This window comes from Dreissena polymorpha, chromosome 5 (assembly GCF_020536995.1).
Source record: "Dreissena polymorpha isolate Duluth1 chromosome 5, UMN_Dpol_1.0, whole genome shotgun sequence".
Lineage (NCBI taxonomy): Eukaryota > Metazoa > Mollusca > Bivalvia > Myida > Dreissenidae > Dreissena > Dreissena polymorpha.
The window spans coordinates 106,811,203-106,837,902 of NC_068359.1; the positions used below are offsets into that span (position 1 = coordinate 106,811,203).

The following is a 26,700-nucleotide window of genomic DNA, read 5'->3' on the forward strand; positions in this document are numbered from 1 at the left end:
CAAATCAAAGTCGAAAGTCACATTAAAACTGTGCTTAATATAACAAAGCTCTAAGTTTAGATATCTCTGAAAACAGATATCGTGAAGACAATGTTAAACGGACATCTTTAGCAAATATGTATTGTTTGTTCAAGGGTTAGCATATGCTGAGAACAGTGCACGGCTTCCTCGTGCTGGATCGGCCTACTTCTACACGTATGTCGCGCTCGGTGAGCTTTGTGGCTTTGTAGTAGGCTGGCACCTGCTACTGGAGAACGTCATTGCAGCAGCAATAGCCGCCAAAGCGTGGAGCCAGTACGTCAACTTTATAACAAATGGGACGATTTCCAGGTATATTATTCTGATACCAATGATTGATACGTTAAAAACTAACAAATACCGTGTGTCTTAAATTATGCATGGCTCCAAACAAGAAAGAACCAAATCGACGCCTGTTAAAGACCAATCTTGGCCAAACGAAATTGGGTCAAATAAGCTTGCTTTGTGTTTACGTTTGTGTAAAAAATATACACACCAATAATCATTATTTATGCCATACAGTTAAATTTGTTGAATTACTGGTATTTGATATTAAATGAAATTTACCAATACTCATTATTTCTATTATTCAATTAAATGATTAAGTAATTAAAACCCCATAGCTATAGTTATTATAAACAGATTTTAACAGCACTAAATTGTTCAGGAAAAGACATCATTATGAGAACATAAGTTGGTTATAAACATATAACTAGTATTACAATTTTCTGCCCGCAATGTTATGTTTAAAAGAGCTAATTATTTACGATGACAAGAAAATTAACGAACGCAAGTTGTTTACAATATTTACAATAACTTCAATATAATTTGCCTTATTAAGATCATTAAACACTGAAAAAATGGTAACTCGAGTATTCATAATTAATTTTAAGGAGCCGCTTAATTGCAATGGGGATAACAGGAAGATATCTTTAAATCAAAATAAGAAAATAATATTTATATCCAACGAAAAAGGTATTTAACAGTAAAATCAATAATCTGCATTCGAAATTTTGAAATAATCAGAATATATTAGCTCCTGCTAAGAACAATTTGTAGCTAGAAAAGTCGAGATATAACGAGAATATTTAAACGAAATAAACGCTAAACACTCTCTTACTGATATGTCTGGAAAGTTAGCGTTTGAAATTCGTGAGAGATATTAAACATTGCCGTTTTTTAGTTATTTGCGTTTGTTTTTGCTACTCAATGTCTCGGATTTGTACAGCGGACAGGCGATATTTTTTATTCAACTTGCTTTTATAACTTGTTAACACTTTTCCAAATATAATATATTTGCTAGTAATTTGTTTAGCAAAATATGAAAATCTGCAAACTAGCATTTGAAAATGTGGATGTTCCATTATCGTCTTGATCATTAGAATGCGAAATATTTTCTTATGCCAAATTTTAGGAGCAATTTCGTCTTAAAGATTTACCACGAGAGTATAACGTAAAACTTCTTTAGAATAAAATGGTGTTTTAATGACCGACGATACCACGGTGGTTGCTTCAGCAATTGAACACTTAATTGATTGCGCGGAAGCGCACAGAAATCAGATCCGATAATTACATCCAGTATACAAAGCACGTTTCAATAAGACATCTCAATAACAAACAATCGATCATCCCGCTATACCTACAATACGACAATAGACTTGAAGATTCGTGTCTGTGCCGCAACAATTAGTCATATTTCACAAAATGTTCGACCTACCAAAAATTGCTCAGCTTTCTAAAGAAATGCCTCAAGCAAAGTACTTTTGTTGTGAATAGAAACATTAATTTTGTATGCCGTCTGCGAAATCATTTGTTTATGACCAAAACGTAATATATCATGAGTGATGTGTGTAATAACTAAGCAAAGTCTTTAGATGTAAAATTGTACTGCAGTTATGATTAACGATTTAGAATATTCAATCAATCAAAACCACACCATGTTCCAAATCCCGCTGAACACATCGGCAGTGTTTCCAAATGTGTGCCAAATATTCAATCTCGGGATTTGGTAAAAACTACGAACAAATGCGAATGTTCAATAAAAGGAGGCTAAATCACATATACACGAATGAATTTCAAATGTGGAGTGAAACAACGCTCTTCCGGTTATAAATATTATATAGGTAATTCCAAACTTCTGACACGATTGTAAATAGAAGCATTGTTGTAATTTAGCTTGATTGCATATGATAGTACGCAGAGCTTAACTGCACATGATATAACGCAATGTTTAACTTAGACAAATAACGTCTATGAACAACCTTTAGTATTACATTTTGATTGCAATGATCTGGTCCAATTGTAATGTTTTCTTGTTTACTTTTAGTGCTTTCCAATTACATCAGATGACCATTGCGTCGAGGGAGAACAGCATATTTGTTGAGACACCAGATATTATTGCTTTACTGATTGCACTGGTTGTCAGTTGTTTATCTTTCGCTCGAGCAAAGGTATTCCTGGCTTATTGGTTTAACTTATATGATAACAAGCACACAATTGCGAGCTATATTTCAAAACGCTGTAATAAATTTAATCTCGTGGGTATATCGTTTCGCTGAAACGTGATATCGGTTATATGAATTATATAATACACAGGGAAATGATGCTAGGGATCAATTACTGAATATAAACTAAAAATAACATTAAATCCCTTGTATAAATTGCATAGCTATTGTAAGTAAAAAATATTTTCCAGGCATAGTCTTTCGAATATTCTTAGAAGAATAATGTCATAGAATGCATATACTAAAAGGTACTGGATTATTATTCTAGTCATTAAAATACCTTGGCTTGTATTACTTTCTCTGCCACCAGGTCATATGTCATTACTACATCAGACGCGTGGGGCATCAGTCTGCAATTTAATAAACTTCATGCAAAAAAATAATCGGAAATCATCAAAATTATTTTCCTTATGCATGTTAATAATTAATGAAAGCTACACATGTTTATGTATTTGGATGAATAAACTTTTGAAGAACAACTTGGATTACAGTTTATAAGACAATTTTAATCGTCTTTTATTGATTTGGATTTGATTGAATAATAGCTTCGTTTGACCGCATTCCGAGCACGACTATTAGATACCGTGGCACTTTAAGTCTTTATTGAAACGAAAACCTCTACACACTTTTATCTTTAAAAACTATCCGAAAAAATAATTATTAAACCGACTTTTTACATTTAAATTTGTTTGAAGACACATGTGTATGTCATTGTTTTTGCGAATGGTGTTTCTTCCTAGATCTTAATATTTGAGGTTAATGCGGCAATGTCATGTATATTTTTGCAGATATTAAAAGGACTGTATATTTGATGGAAGGGATTTGCACTTGGGTTTTCATTGTTGCTGTTTATATTGAATTGTCCTTTTCGTTTCCAGTACACTGTAATTGTATCGATGGTATTGGTGTTGCTGAATGGCTTGATCATCATGTGTTTTGTGTGCATTGGATACCTGCACGTGGACCACAATAACTGGACCGGTGGGCTGGGCTTCTTTGCACATGGATTTTCAGGGGTATGTATTGATGTAAATATGCCCTTTATGCGGATTTAGAGCCATTCCAGAAAATCCGATTTTTTAAATTTCATTACGGTCGAAAGTGGTGTTTCTTAACAACAAACACAACATAATTATGTGATGAGTTTAAATTGTCATCCTTATTACTTTATCATACACAAATATTTCAAACATTATTAATAAATGTGGAAGTTTTCTGCATTGAAAATTGTGTTTAGATTTATTTGATTTTTTTTCAATATATATTTTCATTTAAATAAATACAACTGTAATCATGCAAACTATTTTTTGTAATTGCAATCGAGGCGAGGGGTAACTAAACAAAGACTGTTTGTTTAGAATTACTTCGCGGGATATATTCAATCGTTTTAGCCGTCATTCTAGTATTAAAAACTTCCTCTCTCTGAATATTATATATTATATAAGAATGAATTTTATTAAGCGTGTGTTTTAACATACCTGGACAGAATGGAATATACTCACATTTTCACGCCGATAACATGACCATTTATCGCAGGTACGGAAACTACATGTATATGCTAAAGTGTTCCAACCGATATGAAAAAATAATGTTTCATAAAACTTTATTATTTTGCAATACGGTGGTTATGTATTTTCATTTTTTCTATGTACATTTAAACAGGTTTCGAAAAATGTGTTCCTTTTTTTATATTTTACTTCTGCGTTGAAAGTCATTGCGTTTACTTCATTACTATATTATACCCGAGATTTGCAGGTCAGCAAACGCAATGTTTTATTTTTCCATTGTCAGTGACACATTTTGTCTCTTTTAAATAGACAACAACACTCTTGTGTATTTGAGGATACATTTCAGCTTGTAGATGTATTTAACAAAACATTATACACGAATTGCCTATCGCATTTATAAATGAAATCAGCGGGAAACAAACATTTGTCTGAGATAGATACGGCGTGTTATGGAAGGGACTGATGCCTAGTACAAACCGATCAGCGCTGATAAAAAGGACATTGGTAAATAACTGGTCGATATTTGTTGATGTTAAAATTTGCAGTGTCATTCGTTTGTTTCTTCAGGCATTTACAGTCAAACAAAGCACTAATTAAAGCTGGGGTAATTGCCTTGTAACGGCCACTGCATTGGGGGACTATCGCCTTTTAACGGCCACTGCATTGGGGAATATCGCCTTGTAACGGCCACTGCATTGAGGACTATCGCCTTGTTACGACCACTGCATTGGGGACTAACATGGGCTTGTAACGACAACTGCACTGGGGACTAACAGGGGCTTGCAACGGTCACTGCATTTGGGACTATCGCCTTGTAACGGCAACATCATTGGGGACTAACACGGGCTTGTAACGACCACTGCATTGGGGACTTACACGGGCTAGTAACGGCCACTGCATTTGGGACTATCGCCTTGTAACGGCCACATCATTGGGGACTAACACGGGCTTGTAACGGCCACTAGATTGGGGGCTAACACAGGCTTGTAACGGCCACTGCATTGGGGACTAAAACGGGCTTGTAACGGCCCCTGCATTGGAGACTAACACGGGCTTGTAGCGACCACTGCATAGGGGACTATCGCCTTGTAATGGCCACTGCGTTGGGGACTATCGCCTTGTAACGGCCACTGCATTGGGTACTATCGCCTTGTAACGGCCACTGCAATGGGTTCTATCGCATTGTTATGTCCACTGCTTTTGGGACTATCGCCTTGTAACGACCACTGCATTGGGGACAATCGCCATCTAACGGCCACTGCATTAGGGACCATCGCCTTGTAACGGTCACTGCATTTGGGACTAAAACGGGTTCTGGCACTTAGGTCAGAAGTTATCAAAAAACACACGAACATATATTGATGGAGAATTAATTTTCGCATTTCAGTTTGATAATTCCTATGCTTTTTTTAAACTTCGCCTTAGGCGTAAGAATTACAAGCTTCTCAATAATTGAACTAACTTTTAAGACTTCTTAATCGTCATAAAAACAACTTATGATTTCATTTACTTTCTGTCGAGCTTCTCGAAGTTTATAGATAGTTAGTTTCATTTTCGTATAATGGCAATTTTCTGGGGACAGTTTATTTTGTTTATATGCATTTACATTGATGACGGTTTTCAAAACTGTTTTTTAAAGTAATGTTATTATCTTTCATCATTAAAAGTTGTGTTTAATATGTCTAAGAACACTGCTATTGATAAGCTAAAATGATAAGCGTGAATAAGTGCACTTAACAAATTGTTGTGTTTTTAACCGATACATATACAACTTAAAGATAAAATGTTCTTTATAACATATCATAATAGCATGTGTAAATAAGGTTTGAAACACGTCCCGTTTATCATAAACGATTGTATAATAATAATAAATTTAGGACGTCGGCAGCCACGAATGACCTGCTTTAAACGAGAAATAGATTTCTGTAACTTTCACACATGCAACTGTGGTTATTGAAGAGACGCTTTTCCCCGTCATTATTAATTAATCCTTTTGAGATTTTGAAGCACAATAATTTTTTTTTTCACACACAACTTGTTTTATAAAAGCCGATCGTTGATTTATTATTTATAAATGGATGTTTATTTCATGGTAAATCTATAATTGTTTCCACGTTTTGATTAAAATCAACAGATAAATTCAGGAAATTGAACCACATGCGTCTTTACACAAGCCACACAGCATTTCCTGCAATAATCCATATGGTATTCCTCATTATCCAGTTTAACAAATATTGCACTACGTGTCATACATTATATCTTTTGTTTAATCAATTGATTTAATGATGGTGACTGTTAAAAAAAGAAATGCTGTCTGATACATTTCCTGTAGCATTTCGTTTTATTACAAAAACTATTAACAAAAAACATCGATAAATAGGAATTGAACTTCTAGCATTTCTGTGTATTAAAATGTCTATTGTATTAAACATGCCCAGCTTTTGATTAATTTTTCTAATTAAAATATGGATCTGAAAGCCTAATAAATGATAAAATTATATTTAAACAACACATTAAAGGGATCTTTTCACTGTTCGGTAAATTGACAAAATTGAAAAAAGTTGTTTCAGATTCGCAAATTTTCGGTTTAGTTATGATATTTGTGAGGAAACAGTATTACTGAACATTTGCCATGGTCTAATGTAGCCATTATATGCATCTTTTGCAAAAAATTATAAAGCGTTGCAACGCGAAACCACAGGCAGCAGTATCATAAATTTGCCCCCCCCCCACCCCCGGGACCCTACCTCCCCCGCCCCCCCCCCCGAGTTCGTGGGGGGGGGGGTAGGGTCCCCTGTATGATACTGCTGCATGTGCGCGAAACGATTAAATAATTTGGAGAGTTCTGTTGTTGTCGTTTAAATTTGTGAAACTACGAAGATTGCGTATATAACGTATAAAATACGCTTCTTTGTATGCTTGACAGGATAGCTCAGTTGGCTAATGCGTTTCTACTTCAGGATTTCGGGAGTCACTGGTTCGAGCCCTGCTGCGGTCTACTTGTTTTACCTTTTTTAAATTTTATTTTTGATTTTTTACTGGAGCTTTTAAAATGTAATGTTTACATTTATCAATATAAAGTATTTAATGATTAACTTCAAAACATGCCAAAATCTATGAAAAGGCCCCTTTAATAAATGATTGTATATATGCTGCATTGTTTTGAATCTGCGAGGTAATTTGCAACATGCTTGTTACATGTTCAACATTGATATTTATTTTCGGTTTTGAATCAATACACAATGACGAGATTAATTGTGCAGACACGCTCAAAAACCGACTTTGATTAACTGATCCATCTTGTGTGCATCCCCAGGAAGAATTACAGTTGCTTAAAATGAACTAAATTAAGACGCAGAACGTGTCATGTAATACGACTGTAAATTAAGAATGCTGATCCATCAGCGATTTGTTGCGTTCAAGAAATTAATTAAAAAATGTTCTTAACCTGGTTGACCTTATATATGTAAGATGAATGTTCTCCGAACCAGAGAATCGAGAAACTAATAACTATTGGTGTAATTGCATTTGGCGTAACATTCAAAAGTTTTAAATTGCGTAGATATCTTTGAACAAAAACACTTCATTTACACATATTTCTATGTTTCATTGAAATAGTTCTTCTTTTCAGGTTCTTTATGGGGCTGCATTACTTATGCCAGTGTTCAGCGGAAATGAAACTATCACCGTAGCCGTCGAAGAGACGCGAGAGCCGAGTAAAACCACTCCGACGGCCATTATGTACTCTATTTGTGTGTGCTCAATAGTGTACTTCTGTATCGCCACATCGGCAACTCTCGCGCTGCCTATGTCTCCCAGCATGCACATCACTGACTTACCAGACATGCTAGATGCGCTACATATATACGGCGCTAGTAGTGTCATTGCAGTGGGGGGTTTAATAGGCCTCATAGCTTCTTTGTTAGGACAGATATGCGGCATACCTCGACTTTTATATGCCATGTCGGTGGATAAATTAATGTTCGATCGTTTTTCGCACATCACACCAAAAGGAGGTTTAAAACCATATGGGGCGATAATTGCTGGAATGTTCGTTTCAGTTATATCGGTGTTTGTCAAATTAGAGGCACTGTTACAAATTGTTTCCATAGGTACGCTAATTGCCTACACTATGGTATCTATAAGTGTCATATGTTTTCGTTACCAGCCCGACACTGATTGCTTGGGTCTGTACATTGAGTATCGTGACATTGATGAAGATTCCGTGTTAAATCACATGAATTTGTTCCACACTAGTCAGCTTAATGGGTCTAGCCAATCATCGACAAATTCCAGCGCACGAGATTTCTACTATGAACTTCAGAACCAAACAGAAAAATGTCGCGATTCACAAGATAACGAGCACACACATTCACGTCAAGGATTACAGAGTATTCGTGGTCTTCCAAGTAAAATCAGCAACACTGCAAATGGAAGCGTCACCTCGCTTTTGACAACACCTTTATCAGACCTATCCACGCCCTCCAGAACGTCATGGTTAAGGACAGCGATTGGCCTAATAGTGTTCATACTAATATCAATATTGCTTTGTACATTAATGAAGATTAGTGAGCTCTTCAAGTCCGTTAACAGCTGGTTGATACTGCTTATCCTATTCATTGTTTTAGTCGCTCTTGTCGTCTCCATCGCTGTTGTTGCTAGCCAAGCGCAGCATAGAACTAAATTGCATTTTCGCCTTCCATACGTCCCATGCATTCCAATGATGTCGATTTTCATCAATATCTTTCTGATTGCGGCACTTCCGAGTGAAGCCTGGATTCGGTTTGCTGTTTGGACTGTTTTAGGTAAGTCACAAGTTCTTTAACGATAAGCTTCTCGTTTTTAATTTTGTTAATTTTATAGCATTAATCTTTTTTACGACATATCCACGATACGCACATATGGACGTAAATATCATATTTACGCTATTGGTACTAAATTTAAATTGGCCGTTTTTTTCAAAACGGATTTTTTAACGATGATTATAATTGTTTATTATTGCAAAATGTACACATTAATCACGTGCTTGACCTCAGCTAGAGTTTGACATTGTTGTCTTACTGTTATCTTTGTTGTACTGGACTCAACCAGTAACAAAATAGCCCGTGTATTATATCCATGCGCATAGGCAGAATGCTGTGGTAAAAGTGCTGGCTACCAGATATGATTAAATATTAAGATAAAATATTGTATGGTAAACTAATACATTGCGTGGAATATTCCACGGAAATCCATCAGGCATAAAAATTAAATAATAGAAACACATAAAAAATGCGCTGCAAATATAATCAAACTTTTTCGACTACATTGACAGGGCTTTTTATGTATTGCGCCTATGGATATCGCAGTTCCCAGATGAGCAGATGCACTGACAACGCCGTGATACTTTCTGAGATGGCAGACTGAGGCAATCACAATCATCAGGCGTCAGATGCCAGAGCAGTGACGGCGATTTCATTGATATGCAGATACTTTTAACACCTTCAACCGAAATCAATTGTTACATGTATTACACTGCAACAAAGCAAACTTCAAGTACATATTTTACTGCTGATAAAGATGTTCACTATAATTAATCTGTTAACCATGTTTATAATGCTAATACTGTTTTATTATGTTGTCGATATCCGTGCACACTATTAATTTGTTGAAATATGCTAATCTTAGACTAGTATCTTTAACCATGATTACACAGAGTTTAATATAGTTTGTAAAAAAATTAATTAAGTAATTTTAACTACAAAGGTCTTGTTCAAGAAACAACATTGCAACAACATTTGGTATTTCGCTAATCTGGTCTACCATTAAATCCTACTCTTCTTTTCAATCACTTTCCTACCAGCCCGTAAAGCAACTAATAGTTCCTCACATTGGACACAAACAAACAAAGGTGGAATCCTACAGATTGTAATAGGGGAGGGATTAAACATGAATTGATTTCAATATAGGAACCTTACAAAATAACCAATAAGCATTACCTTATTGATTATTATTATATATAGTCCGTCTTCGTTTCACTAAGTTGGGGCCAATTTGATATAGTTGATATTGCATTCTGACATATGTTACGACATGAAGACTTGCCAAAACATTCACCACTTGTCATGCAATTTATAAATTTACTCAGCACAATGCTATCAATGACAGTTTCCATTTTAATAATAGTAGAGTGTTTGCCAGGGACATTTTTAGAAACAAATTATTTGTTACGTTTATCACAAGAGTTTCTTGACGAAAACATAAAATTAAATAAAGCCTCAAAGTCCAAACAAAAAGATTCCCACGTCGGCCGTGATGTTGGAAAACAATACCAGACGTTGTACAAAGCAAAATATTGCGTCTAGATCTATATGAAGTCGCATCGACAAAAAAAGACAATATATATATATATATATATATATATATATATATATATATATATATATATATATATATATATATATATATATCCGTTACTTAAAAACATATTTGCACATACATTGACTGGAATATAATACACCAATTCTGTATCAATGGTTTGTATTTAAAACTACAGTCTGCAGTAGTCGTGTACAACGTACGTTATTTGTTGAATTTAAAGGTATTTTTCAACGACATTAATAACAGTTAACTATTATTGAAAAGATTGAAGCGAAATTGGAAATACGTATAATGCATATTGTTCTCTACCATGAAAATTTTACAAAGTGAAATGGAATATAACGCCAGGTGTATAAATGGGTACATGTGAGGGAAATAAGTCAATGTGCCGTGGCTGCCTTCCGGCGCAATATGTATACGGACGACTTAAATCCCAGTGATCGGGGGGTTAATGTCGAAGTCGGCTAAAGATGCATACGTATTCGAAGCAGACTATTAACCGCACCTTTAAACTTTTATTTCTCTGCGATTGTGCATCAGACAAGAATTCGCATACATCGTCACCGCGTGGAAAGTCTCATCCATTTCATTAACTTTGGAACACCAATGCTGCACCAACGGCTTATTTAACAATACTAATTCGATTAGTCGACTTTTGCTAAAAACATAGTTGATTGCATTAGCCTGAGCCTACATATATATCAAAATACACGCAATATCAGTTGTTTTTTCTAGCTCGATAGGCTTCCCCACTGTTCCTGTATGTGTGTGTGTGTGTGTGTGTGTTGTGTGTGCGTGCGTTCGTCCCTCCGTCCGAACGTATGTGGGCTCTTACATCATCACTAAACTCGCATTTTTAAACAACTTATCACTACTGTTCTCCATTCGGAAATGGTGTAAAATATTCGCATGGTGCAATGTTTCAAACAGTATTGTCCTCATTCATGTGAAGACCAGTTTGCAATATTAAAAATGTGACGTAATTATACCGCGACCTAAGGACTATAAATATGACAACATTAAAGATATTTAGGATATACGAAGGCCTGCATTAAAATAGAGCACGCAAACATTAATAAGAAAATGAACACATTTCCGCTCATGTTTCAACTATATAAGCACAAATTGTCCAAGACAATTTCTGTCAAATAAATTCGTAAATTCATAAATGCAGAACATCTTACATTATGCCTATAGTAATAAATGAATTGTTCATCCATTCAAAACATAAGTTCGAAGAGTTGATAATACAAAACAAGCAGTCGGAATTATTTGATTTAAAATGTCTAAAAATTGTTGTAAGTATGGTGTATATGGATTGGTCGTATACATGCGAATAGAATGATATAATTTGTCTGCTGTACAGAATTTAACAACAGAAGCATAACATGAATGGATATAATTTTCACTGCTGTAGTCGTATGGTGCAAACTTAGTTCAGTGTGATCAATACATGGCCAATGTGTATCAAATACTTCTTCCTCTGCGCATATGACTCGATGTTTGGAAAACGACACATTGTTTTCTTAACAATGACAGACAGAAGGCAAGACAGACAGACAGACAGACAGACAGACAGACAGACAGACAGACAGACAGACAGACAGACAGACAGACAGACAGACAGACAGACAGACAGACAGACAGACAAGACAGACAGACAGACAGACAGACAGACAGACAGACAGACAGACAGACAGACAGACAGACAGACAGACAGACAGACAGACAGACAGACAGACAGACAGACAGACAGACAGACAGACAGACAGACAGACAGACAGACTTCTTGTCCTTTATTTCAAAATACTTTACTTACTCAAGATGTATGCACATTTTGTTAACACATTACAGTTGGGCACTATGGGTATTCGCAATAAATGAAGTGCAACGCATTAATGATAATATTTATCTCCAGTAGTTGCGTCTGAATTGTCAGTGCTACATTCTTTTTTCATAGCCTAAAAACAAAACAGAAACAAATTTCCTTTGTATTTGGCCATTGAGTTGAATGATTAAACATAACACGAATGTACTGCAGACTTTTATTTAAGGATCCTTCCGCCGGTAAGTGACTGTCCGACTTCTGTTTTCTACACAAAGTGATAATACGGTAATTTTTTTAAAGGATCGTTTTAAAATACTAAACATATAAACATTTACTTTATGTCCCGATATTTTTTTTTAAAGTCATGATTTATGTGAATATGTGTTTGAATTTATCTTGGCAAGACGTTTAGAAATGAAGTAATCGATGAAATAATACGAATTTGTTTGTACAGGTTTCCAAACCATGCGTTTATTTTTTTCGGAACAAGACGTCCATTTCTCCAACTTTTACATGTACACAGAACATATTACGGCAAATGATAAAAGATAATCGATATTAGGCTATTCTTAAGCCTAAATTAGCATCAACAGTTAGTTAAATTCAGGAAATGGAACCCCATGCATCTTTACATAAGCCACATAGCATTTCCTGTAATAATCAATATGGGATATCTAATTATCCAGTCTCACAAATATTGCACTACCTGTTATACATTTGGATCTTGTTTGAACGATGGATTAAATGAGTGCAGGTTAATTATTTTATGATTTGTGACGGGGACGTTTTATTGAATATCGAATTACTGTTTGATTAATGTCCTGTTACAATATTCGTTTTAGTACAAATATAGGTGGTCTAAATACGTCGTTAAGTTACAGTTCAATTGTATGCATTACCGAATTACACTGAATAATTGATTTTTTTCATATAAAAATACAATTTCCTCCTTTGTGGTATGTGGCTGTATTATTCAGTGCTATGGATAGCTTAAGTGTTATGATTAGATACGTGTGATAGTTGATTAACGTGTCAATTAAGGAAACGCACAGAACACAACGACACGGCTCTGAACATCTTTTAACATGAATGTCAAACGTAAACTGACAATTCGGACATCAGATGATTCAGGAACTGACCTGATAACTTCTAAAATGCAAATATTAAACTAAATGTTAAATTTATGATTGGGATTGCTTCATAGGCAGTCAAACACTCAAGAAAAGCTTAACATGGCGGACTTGCATAAGTTTTATAATAGATAAATTAAATTCTGCAATTACAAAGACAAATGGTAGAAAAATGGATACATCGATTCGACAGAAGTTGTCAAGTTTTCTCTTTGCGAGAGTGTTGCAATGATGTTTATTAGGATTGGCTTTCGAAGGAACGGTAAAAAACTTAATAATAACCTTAGTATGGTGTATATAAGAGAGCTAGTTTAGTTCAATACATGAATCCCCCTTAGTTGTACATACCATTACTACTAGTAAATGTATATATTAAGCACATGTAAATGTAAACAAATACAAGTACCCCAATACACCGAATACTATTAAATCATTTGAAAATATCTGACCAGATTCCTTACAGGTTCCCATTTGACAGATGATATGACTTGGTGTGAGGCATTTATAGCAAATTAGATTTATTACACGAACTAAATACTTAAGTTCTAAAATACTAACTGTACGCTTAATAAGCACACATTGAAATTGTCCATAAGCTTGAACATGTGTGGGTGCGTGAGTGCGTTTGCGTGAGTGTGTGCGTGTGTATGTGCTTGTGTGTGGCAGGATGGGTGGTTGTAGGGTTTGTCTGGGTATCTGTGTGTCTGTGTTTGTGTGATCTAATCGAGTATAGTGCAAAAATGTCTTATGCGGATATAATAAGTGTAAGGACGCAAGAGTTACCGACTATTTATGTAATTTGCCGACCGACGTTTTATTGCACGGATATCTAGCTTTATTATGGTTCTGGTATGTTTTTCATCAATTTGTTTCATACGTTATATGCTGCATCAAAGTTTAGCTGATATATCATAAGGTTGGTTTTGCTTTATGTTCAATACCCAATATTCATTTTCGGTTGAAAAGAATTATATAAAATGACGAAATGTACGTGACCGACACTGATCGACAGATCCATCTTTTGTGCAACTCCTGAGAGAATCACAGATACATAAAAAGAACCACATTAAGACGGTGAACGTGTCTAGCGATACGTTTGTCAAAAACGATAGCTGGTTTATCATAAGGACTGCTTTTCACGATTACTCGAAGGCAGTCATTTTTGAGGTAAATAATTTGATGTAGAGAATTTCTTATATTGTAATTAGCCTTATTTGAGATAATTACACCCGTAAAAAGAACATACAGCAACTACTTGTAATTAATCGAAAGCGTTTTATTTGACAATTAGCCATGGTCCATGAATGAAGGACTGTTGCAAGACGTAGGTTATGTCAAGGTGAGAATGTTATATACTTTTTTTACGATACACGCATACTACTAATTTGTCGACGCGTTTTTATTAAGTACATTGTAAAAACAAATTCTGTTTAAAAAACAACAACACATAATTGTTATTGATTGTATCGTGTTTCTTTCATTGTTGTTCCATGCTAGTATTCAAAATAAGCTTTATTTATAAACATTAAATTAAGTACAAATATCGAAACTCATTAAAATAAACAATCTTTTTCAATTATCTTTCAATTGAAGTTAAACATTTGTCTCATATTTTTGATACAGAACGTTGAAATAACATAAGTGTATACTGTGTGCTTGGGTTTTATCAGTAAAACATGAAGCTGTTGATAAGGAATTTTAAGCAATGGTTTTTAATTATGTAATTTATTAAACACTTTTAAAGAGTTTTCGTGAAGTCTCGCTGAAGTTGAAATGTTGTTCACTAAATCTTTTTAACAGTATAACTTTGGAAAACAATTTTACCAGTTTGCTCCAAAAATAATTTGTCTGCAGTTAGCATACCTCAAAATGTGTAAGTTTTATTATCTTATTAAATTATTCCTATAAACTGAAACTATGGGGAATCACACAGCTTTGGTTTGTTGTGAAACACGGATAAGTAATGCTTCTAAGTATCGTTAAGCTAAGCATTACAAATCTTTCTTCTTAATGAAATAATTTTAATTCTTTCGATTTAAAGCCTGTACACGGTGCATCCAAATTTAACAAAAAATAATGATTTAGCATAACAAAAGTGTTGGTTAAATTTATTCGGAAAAAGTTGACATACATAATCGTTGCAGTTACATCATTACGATAGTTTGACTTTACTGAGGAGTTCAATGACATGCTGTGGTACCTGACAACAATTCCTTCTACAAAAGTAGATTGCACAATAATACTTTTATGGCCTTCTATCCATAGTATCGGTCTTGAAGCAAACACACTTACATTGTACTACATGTAATTGTTTTTTTTCGTAAACTACAGGTGACCATTAAGATTTAGAATATGGAAGTGTAAAGCAGTTTCCATTTAGAAAAGAATAACTTGCATAAACAATACTGTTTCGTATTATGCTGTTGCAACATACACTCCCACACAACCTGAAGGAAGCATGATGTGTGTTAAGTGAGGACAACATTCCATATTATAATAACGAGTTGACGTTCAAAACAATATAGAGGGAAAAGATAGGGGGAAACAACATGAAGGCCTTGTGAAAAGTCATTCGAGTTTAAACCAAAGTAATAAATCTGCGTTCATGTGATTAGAATGACGCTCTTTGGAAATGTATAGTCTCACGGTTTAATCGAAGTACTTTAATTTGCGAAAGAGTTATCTGCTGTTTCTGCCAAGTTACTTACAATAAAATGTAAAATTTCCTTGTGATTTTAAAAGCAATGTTATGATTAAACTGAAACAAAAAAGAGTTATTTTGAGGTCATTGCCGCGACTTTGATATGCAAAGTGATTTGCATCAATTTATCAAGTCATTACTGTGTTTTATCGAAAGCTCACACAATTGTAAGTGATATCGGTGTTGTAGCAGATACTTGTGTTTATATATAAGTACAGAGTTATGAATCACCCTAGTGTTGTCGTTTTAATATGTTGCAATAATGTGATAACGGTACATAATTTTACCGGAGCAATAGATATTACAATCATGCAATAACATCACGTCTAAATATTTTGTGGATGAGTTAAAAAAATGTATGTTAAAAGAAATGCGCTCCGAAGATTTTAGTAAAATTAACATGATGACAACGCCGTGAACTGGTACCTTGTATTGATTAAGTACATACAGATACGTGATGTCCTTATGAAAAGTGTTACTGAATTTTACATATTTAGTTACATAAGCAATGCGCGTTAGGCATAAAACGTTCTTTTTTTCCATTGGCATTACAAAATAGAAAGCATATTGCCTTTTCTTTGTTATCGTATTATCTTGGTCACATTGCTTGTTTTGTTAAGTATTTTTTCTTAACTTGTTCTTTCATGCGACTTGTAAGAAGGTTCTATCACTTCAAATGGTAAGTACTGAATCACTTCTAAAAACATGTTTGAACAATTGAACGAAATACTGTACATGACCTTCTTTGACCTAAAGTGTTTTTAAGATGTTCTCGCACGGCAATTTTTGCGTAAATTACTGAAACAAGATTCCTTATTATACGCAAACACATTATATATTAACTCAATATAAGTGGTATCTTATTTTGTACATTTTAAAAGGAGTATACAATATTGAAATAGGTAAGATATTAATAAAAACCGAGTTTTACCGTAAAGATTATCACGATATTCAGGTCTCATAAAAAACAGGGTAAGTATGAATTTTTGGAAACTCTGCGTTTCAGCAAAGGCGTGTTTTCAACAACGAGTACGATTAGCTAAATAATACATTTTGCATTTGCTTTCAGACAAACAATAAGTTATTTGTGTGTGAACGCTACCATTAGTGTTCGATATGTCTTGTATTTCATACTGTTTGGCATGACATGTTTTTCGTTTTCGAACTTACGTCAAATGAAATTAAGCATATGCACAGACATCGACTGAAATTCAATACATCAGAAATCAATATTTGGTATCCACGCAACGTTCAGAAAGAAGAACATTTAATCGTGTACAATGCACAATGTATCTTATATGTTTTACCTATAAACGGTTTAAGCTCTAACAGTAATAACATTAATACGTATTAATAAACTTATATTAATTTAAAGTGAAGATATGAACAAAAAGATGTGTTTGTGAAACTTTATGTCCCCCAATATACTTGACCTTTGACCTTGAATGATGACCTTGACCATGACCTTTTACCACTCAGATTGTGCTGCTCCATGAGATACACATGTATTCCAAATATCAAGTTGCTATCTTCAATATTGCAAAAGTTACGGCCAATGTTTAAGTTTGACGCAAACCAACAAACAAACCATAACCCCCCCCCCCCTCCCCCCCCCCCCCAAAACAACCAAACCAACAAACAGACAGGGCAAAAAACAATATGTCCCCCAGTATAGACTGGGGACATAAAAAGTACTCAACTTTATTTTTTATTGGACGGTCATGTCTGTTGCTGAGTCAATAATGTATTTCAATTTCAAGAACTTTGCAAAATTAGTTCAACAACCGACTGTTTTGTAACACATTCTGGTTAAGAACTTAAGTACAATGTTTTGATAGCGTGCATTACTAGTTCCATTGTTTGTTGAATACGCGTTATCTTATTAATTTTACTAAACGATATATTTCAACAAATATGATAACGTTTTTATAAACCATCTTCAAAAGAGATTGCCATGACGTAGTGGATATGGTGTCCGCCTAGCGATCGGGAGGTCGATCGGGTTCGAATCCCGACAGTGGGAGTGTTCTTTAGATTTCCACCAAAGACACCAAGTATTGGTTTAAGTCCCTGGAAAAAGACTAGAGAGCGTTTGATATAAGCCTTAGGGTCAAACTAATCTTTAGACATCGTTAATTGATTAACCGTACCATTTATGTGAGTTTTGTCTTATACACAATATCTTTGTGAAATCAGGAGTTTTTATTCGCAACATGGAATTATTGGAATTCCGATAAACACACTAAGATGATTTTAAGGTTTATAATTTATTAAAGGGGCATTTTCACGTTTTGGCTAATTGGCAAAATTACAAAAAATGTTTCAGATTCGCAAATGTTCGTTGTTGGTATGATATTTGTGATGAAACAGTAATACTGAACATCTAACATGCTCTAAAATATTCATTATATGAATCTTTTGACGATTTAAAAACCTGGAAATTAAAAAGCGTTGAAACGCGAAACGATTGAATAATTTTGAGAGTTCTGTTGTTGTCGTTATATTTTGTGATACTACGAGGATTGCTTATATACAGTATAAAATTCATGTTTCATAGTATGAGGAAGGATGGCCGAGTGGTCTACGCGATAGACTTTTACTCCAGGGATCAGCGGTTCGAGCCCAGTTGAGGGTTACATTCTTTTTCTTTCTTTAACTTTATTCTTGTTTTTTACTGAAACTTATAAGATCCGATGTTTACATTTATCAATATAAAGCATTTATTGACAAACTTTAATACATGCCAAAATATGTGAAAAGGCCCCTTTAAGTATCCTTTGTACATGTAAAACACCAATGGGCTTTCATGTTTGTTTTCCTTTTTACGTATTCAATGTTTATTCTGAATGTTTTTACCATGATGCTTTGCTGTTCGGTTTGCTATACTTATAAACCCATATTACACACGTTACTCAATTATACTCTATCTGGGATAGTGTATTTTGATTCGTTTGAATACTTTCCTATGTAGGCAAATAATTATCCACAAACGACAAAATGGTCAAATACTGCACAATATAAAATAAAGAATTAAGATTAAACCGCATCATCACACTTGATGATTTTACGAGTTGAACATACATAACGTCAATGGCGATTTAACTAAACATTTAAATCATCAATCGTCTCTATGGCGGTACGTTTTTGGTTTATTATACTTGAGTTATGAGCCGATGTATATTTGCTGCATGCATGATAATTATCGAATTTAAGGTTGATGGAAAAGGAAAAGAAAAATAAGTGAAAACCGCATGTTTACCGGTTTCCGACAATGCACTAAAACAACACTATTCATTCCCAATGTTTGCCAGCAAAAGAAATAAATCTCACTACTTAATCAGAACAATATAAGGGAATTATCTATTTTGAACTTTGAGTGTAGTTCTGGTTACGAAAACAATGCTTCCAATGATACAATTTTTAGCAATATCAACTATAAAATCAACATCAAGAGCAAATTTGTTAAGTACCTAAGAGTCAGAGGGCATTGCCCAATCGACAAAATCACGGTGGTGGCACCAGCAATTGACGACTTGATTGATTGCACGTTACAGCACGGCAGTCAGATCCAATAATTATATCAAGCGCACAAAGCGCGTTTCATTAAGACTTCTCAATATCAAACAATATATCATCCGACTTTACGCACAATACGACGATTGATTCGTAGATTCGTTTCTTCGTTATAAAATTAGTCAGATTTTGCAAAAAAAGTTCTTCATACCAAACAATACTCGGCTGTCTGAAAGAATGCCTGAAACTAAGTTCGTTCGTTGTGAAAATAGCCATTATTTAGTCTGAGATTCGCGTAAAAATTTATGTATTACCTTAACTAAATACCTCAACGTTAGTAATGAATTAAATAATTTAACAGAGGCATTGGATGCAAAATTCGATTTCAGTCAGGATTAAGGATGGAGAAAATTCAATCAGTTTTAAAAGGCGACTAGAGTTAGGTATCCCACAAAACAAATTCACATGTCGGAAATTTCCAAAAAACACAACAACTTCCGAAAAATCTTATCGTTATGACAATGGTGAAATTCATTTTACACGAGTGACAACATTGTAAAGAGAAGGATCATACTTTATTTGATTGTTATTTCCACGCTGTACTTTCAGAATTGTGAATTACCTAAGACGACTATTTTGTCTGAAAATGACAGCATATTCGCTTAACTGAATGCCTTTCTTTTTTTTGTTTATTCCTGCACTCGAGCAAAGGTGTGTCTCTTGTCTTGTCCTTTCTTGGTGTGCATAGAAAGGCACTGAACAATTCCTTATCATCTTGTGAGTATTTTTCGGAATGAAACAATAAATTATACGAATAACGTATTGAATATAGAGAGAGCGATGCTAATATATTATACAAAAATGAACTGTTTACCAGGAATAGTATCTAGTCTTACACGGAGGCGAAACATCATCATACGCATATGAAACAACAGGACCTAAGTGCTACTCTGCACATTAAAACTGCATTTGCTTACATTCATTACTCTGTCCCAAGACTATACCTGTTGACAATAAATCTTATTGCTTACATGGTTTCTATTTTAGATATTGCTTAACGGCTCCGGTGTCATCAGACTAATATTTTATTAAGTATGATGTAATTGATATTCAGAAAATAGCAAAATTAATGTTCATAATTGATGATGAATATCGATGACTATGCATAGCTTTTGAATGAAAATGTATGCTGCCGTCATTTTAAAGTCGTTTCACTGTGAGAGCCTCATTTCAGGCAAGATTTTGTATGTATTCCAAAGTATTTGTTGCAATATTAGTTTCCACTTGAACTTGTTTCACTTTTAATTACATATGACGTTAAGCCAAGCAATATTTCAGCGAACATAACATGCGTTAAAACTTTCCGATAACGGGCATCAAACCAACATTTAAGATACATTAAAATCTCTAGCAGTTATATAGCAAATGCGTTTTTTCCTCACAGAACACGTGTGGTTTTACTTTCCATTATCTGTCCCAATCATTAAGAAATGATTAACAATATAATGGAAATGATTAGATACTTTTTTATGTCCCTCAGTCTATACTGGGGCACATTGTTTTTGCCCTGACTGTTGGTTTGTTGGCTTGTTTGTTTGTTGGTTTGTTGGTTTTCGTCAAACTTTAACATTTGCCATAGCTTTTGCAATATTAAACATAACAACTTCATATTTGGCATTCATGTGTTTCTCAATGAGCTGCAATTTTCAGTGGTGAAAGGTCAAGGTCATCCTGCAAGGTCAAAGGTCCAATAAATAGGTCAAAATCGCTCATTCAATATACACTATAATTTCGTTTTGCAATATTGAAGATACCAACTTGATATTTGGCATGCATGTGTATCTCATGGAGCTGCACATTTTGAGTGGTGAAAAGTCAAAGTCATCCTTCAAGGTCACAGGTCAAATATATGGAGGGACATAGTGTTTCACAAACACATCTTTTTTATTTTAACTTTGGTTAGTATACAGCAATGCTGACAATTGTATTGGTATTACTGAACGCCAAAATTATCATGTGCTTTGAATGTATTTAATACATGCCAGTCGACATTAAAAGGCTTATATGCTCACGTGTTTTTAGGGTTATGTATATGTTTATATGTTAGTAATGCGCAAAGTTTATCGTGACATATCATAAATGCTATGTCTATTCGTTAGTAATGCGCAATGTTTCAATCGTGAAATAACATAATTGCTCTGTCTATATGTCAGTAATGCGCAATCTTTTAATCGTGGACCATGTTATAACAGAAGTGCTCTGTATATATGTCATATATGAGCAATGCTGGAATCGTTACTTAAGAGAAGTGTTCTTTCTATATGTAAGTTATTCGCAATTTTTGAATCGTGACAAAGCAGAAATGCCCTGCTTTTATGTCAGTTATTTGAGGTGTTTGAATCGTGAATCGTGACACAACACACTTGATCTGCTTCTATGTCAGTTATGCGCAATGTTTAAATCGTGACATAACAGAAGTGCTCTATCTATACGTCAGGTATGCGCAATCTTTGAATCGTGACATAACAGAAGTGCTCTGTATATATGTCAGTTATGCGCATGTATGAATCTTGAAATAACAGAAGTGCTCTGTTTATATAAATGTATGTTTGAATCTTGAAATAACAGAAATGCTCTATGTGTCAGTTATGCTCAATGTTTGAATCGTTATATCACAGAAGTGCTCTGTCTGTATGTCAGTTATTCGCAATATTTTAATCGTGACATAATAGAAGTGCTGTGCCTATATGTCAGTTATGCGCAATGTTTGAATCGTGACATGACAGAAGTGTTCTTTCTATATGTAAGTTAATTGCAATTTTGTAATCATGGCAGAACAGAGATGCTCTGTCTTTATGTCAGTTATGTGCAATGTTTGAATCGTGAATCGTGACATAACAGAAGTGCTCTGTTTATATTTCAGTTATGCGCAATGTTTGAATCGTGACATAATAAGTGATCTGTTTATATGCCAATTGTTCGCAATGTTTGAATCGTGACATAACAGAAATGCTCTGTTTATATGTCAGTAATGCGCAATGCTTGAATCTTGACAAAATATAAGTGCTCTGTCAATACGTCAGTAATGCGCAATGTTTGAAACGTGACATAACATATGTGCTCTATAAATGTTAGTAATGCTCAATGTGTGAATCGTGACACAACATAAGTGCTCTGTCAATACGTCAGTTATGTGCATTGTTTGAATCGTGACATAATAAGTGCTTTATATATGTCAGTTATGCGCAATGTTAGAATCGTGACATAAAAGAAGTGCTATACGTCAATACGCAATGTTTGAATTGTTACATAACAGAGGTGCTCTATCTATACGTCAGTTATGCGCAATCTTTGAATCTTGACATAAGAGAAGTGCTCTTTATATATGTCATATATTATGCGCATATATGAATCGTGAAATAGCAGAAGTGCCCCGTTTATATAAATGTATGTGAGTAATGCTTAGGTTTGAATCTTGGAATAACAGAAATGCTCTGTCTATGTGTAAGTTATGCTAAATGTTTGAATCGTTATATCTAAGAAGTGTTCTGTCTATATGTCAGTTATTCGCAATATTTCGATCGTGACGTAACAGAAGTGCTGTGCCTGTATGTCAGTTATGCGCAATGTTTGAATTGTGACTTTACAGAGGTGTTATTTTTATATGTAAGTTAATTGTATTTTTTTAATCGTGGCAGAACAGAAATGCTCTGCCTTTATGTCAGGTATGTGCAATGTTTGAATCGTGATATAACAGAAGTGCTCTGTTTATATTTCAGTTATGCGCAATTTTTGAATCGTGACATAATAAGTGCTCTGTGTATATGTCAATTGTTCGCAATGTTCGAATCGTGACATAACAGAAGTGCTATATATATGTCCGATATGCGCAATGTTTGAATCGCGACATTACAGAAGTGCTCTGTCAATACGTCAGTTATGCGCAATGTTTGAATATTGATATAACAGAAGTGCTGTATATATGTCAGTTATGCTAAATGTGTGAATCGTGACACATAACATAAGTGCCCTGTCAATACGTCAGTAATGTGCATTGTTTAAATCGTGACATAATAAGTGCTCTATATAAGTCAGATATGTGCAAAGTTTGAATCGTGACATAACAGAAGTTCTCTGTCAATACGTCAGTTATGCGCAATGTTTGAATCGTGACCTAACAGCAGTGCTCTATATATGTGTCAGTTATGCGCAATCTTTGAATCGTGACGTAATAGAAGTGCTCTATATATGTCAGATATGTACAAAGTTTGAATCGTGAAATAACAGTAGTGCTCTGTTTTTATGTTAGTTATTTGCAATGTTTGAACCTTGACATAACATAATTGCTCTATATATTTCAGAAATGCGCAATGTTTGAATCGTGACATACATAAGTGCTTTATATATTTCAGATATGCGCAATGTCAATCGTGACATAACATAAGTGCTCTATATATGTCATATATACGCAATGTTTGAATCGTGACATAACAGTAGTTCTCTGTTTTTATGTCACTTATTCGCTATGTTTGAATCGTGACATAACAGTAGTGGGGTCAGGTTATATTAACATTTGCAAAAGGCGCGATTCCCATTGATAGAATTAGACATTCTGTGATGGCAATACTTATGATTGAGATCCACATTTATCTAATCCGTGTCGCCTTAAATCACATATCTTACACATTAATCAGGTAACTAGGGAAAGAGATTAATGCGGTGTTGCATTTTAAGGATATTAATCGAATGATGTTTAAATTACATTCAAATTAATTTTAAACAATTCATTTCTTAGAGTATTAGTTTGCTTATTAGCACAAATATTGTTTGGTTTCGACAACGTTATTGCAACAACAAAACAAATGGTAATTATCAGCTATCAAAGTTAACACAAACAACCTAATTCATGCAAAAGGAAATCGTAATTACAAATGAAATCTGTAGCAAGCAATATATTGTCTCTGATGTGGTTAAGCAATGGTAGTTACAGATGCATACTGATTAATCTTGACACAAAGCTCACTAGTAATTCTCTGGCAGATATTACTAATGTGTTTTAATGAAGCATCACATGGGAGCAATTTAACAGTTTATACTGACATAATTAACGAAATAGGTAAACAAAACTGCCAAAAAGGCAAATATCATCAAGGCGAAAATGTTTAATTTATTAATTTAGTACACACTAACTTGATACGCTGATACGCAAAGGTTGTTTGTTGATTTATGCTATATAGGATAATACCATTTATTATAATCATCATTTACTGAAGCTCAATCCTTTAAATGGGAAAAAAGAAAAACAGACGTTTATTCACTACCGTTTATTTATAACAATTACTTTTTTGATACATCTGTACCTATTTTAATAAATACAGGATATTGCAAATATATGTTTTAAATAACATTGTACTTGGAAACAGATTTTATTGACCCATTTATAAAAAATGTACACTCTCAAGTTGTGGTCAACAGGCAACGAAGTAACGTTGCGTAAATCAAGACAAACAGTTCTACGAAACAATTTGATAAACACGGCCATATCTGATATTCGCAAAATAGTTACAGAACACAAAATGTTTGAAAGTCTTAAAATAAGCACGATTGGTTCCTTTTAGCGGAAATAATGACTTGAAAAACACCATGACGCGCATGCATTAAACAGTCCTCTTTCTGCTAATGCATATAATGCCACTTCCATCAGTACAATCAATATTGAACACTCTTTTGTCAGAATGGGTCGCTTAAGCCTTGCTTTGCGTAACAGGGATTGATCACGCCAAGGTTTTTCTCACTTTGCCTCCGGCGACAACATTACATGCTTGTCAATGATGATATCATATAACACTTCTTTACAAGCTAAAATTAGGTATTTGATCACTGTTCTATCTAGAAACCCGCCGTTTGTTGCATTTTTATTTCCTCTTCATTAGGCATTAGTGATAAGTCTATTGTATCTTAAATCAGTTGACATTTTAGTAAGTGTTTATATTTTGTTTGATTAAAATGAATCACGTTTCACCATATGATCGCCTGAATGGCAGTACGTTTAAGCTGTGGTAACATAGCCGTATACTAAATAAAATATATTAAGATAATTTAGCAAACGGTATCAGTTGTTTTAATCATTTCAAGATTAAATAATACAAGCCAACCGGCTAATAACACATAACTTAGCCTCTAAACCTATAAGTTCGTGCACCTTTAACTTCAAACGCATTTATTTTTATGACAAATCAGTAAACACTACCTTAAAGTGATATATGCTTTTAGATTTATCCTTCGTCTAACCAATAACGAGTGAATCAGTTTGCTTTTCAGATAAAATAACGGAGATACGTACCTTTAAACATGTGTGTACATCGTAGTCTGCGTCACAGGAAATTACCCTATAAGATCGTGCATTGAGTTTGATGACGTCATAGCGAGGCCCTGGCATGTGTTTATAATAAATAATGTGGACCTGGAAACATTAAGTTAACAACTGAATAAGGAGCAAAGAACTATTCATTGAGTGTATTTGTTCATGTGATATTACGCTAAATTAAATTTAGATGATGTTTCATATATCTGGTAAAAGATGCTTTTTGATATTGATCAGTTTGCTATATATTTACGTAGACGTATACAGTTACAACATTTTAATGTGACTGAATAAATTTCTTTAGATATTTACCAACTTTGGTCAACAACTAACAAATAGACATCATGTTAACATATCTCGCAATATTTTAGAACGAGCATTTGATTATTTAAAACACCATTATGTATCAGGAAATGATAATTTCAAATTAATCCGAATCGTGAAACATATAGTAGTGTGTTGTAGAAGTTGTGCTAACACTTTTATAAGCAATATATATAATTTATATATAAATATCATAATATATAATAGTATATATATAAACCTAGAATAAAAAGACAAACCGACAAATCACAAATCTCCAGCAAATGGAAAGGATTGGTTGCACGGAAGCGAACGGCCGTCATATCCGATAATTACATCCAGTATACAAAGCAAGCTTCATAAAGTCAACTCAATATCAAACAATCGATCATCCAGCTATACGCACAATACGACAATTGATTCGTAGAATCGTGTCTGCGTTATACAATTTGTCAAATTTCATAACAAAGT

General features: G+C 34.1%; 1 protein-coding gene and 1 long non-coding RNA gene across 3 annotated transcripts in view; one reads left to right on the forward strand and one right to left on the reverse strand.

Annotated features, from left to right (window-relative positions):
• The window catches only part of LOC127880892 (cationic amino acid transporter 3-like), a 35,322-nt gene extending 24,991 nt beyond the window's left edge, over window positions 1-10,331 (forward strand). For both annotated transcript variants that reach the window (XM_052428369.1, XM_052428368.1), the window contains exons 4-8: window positions 135-330; window positions 2,345-2,468; window positions 3,401-3,538; window positions 7,662-8,835; window positions 9,345-10,331. In XM_052428369.1, coding sequence (XP_052284329.1) covers window positions 135-330; window positions 2,345-2,468; window positions 3,401-3,538; window positions 7,662-8,835; window positions 9,345-9,436 — 1,724 coding nt within the window. In that variant the 3' untranslated portion in view covers window positions 9,437-10,331. The remainder of the gene's footprint in view (window positions 1-134; window positions 331-2,344; window positions 2,469-3,400; window positions 3,539-7,661; window positions 8,836-9,344) is intronic.
• Window positions 187-25,986, reverse strand: LOC127880895 (uncharacterized). Its single transcript, XR_008049806.1, has 3 exons — window positions 25,906-25,986; window positions 2,803-2,872; window positions 187-303 (listed from the first exon to the last, which is right to left on the reverse strand). It is a non-coding gene; the product is annotated as an uncharacterized LOC127880895 (long non-coding RNA).
• Between the last annotated feature and the right edge of the window lie 714 nt (window positions 25,987-26,700).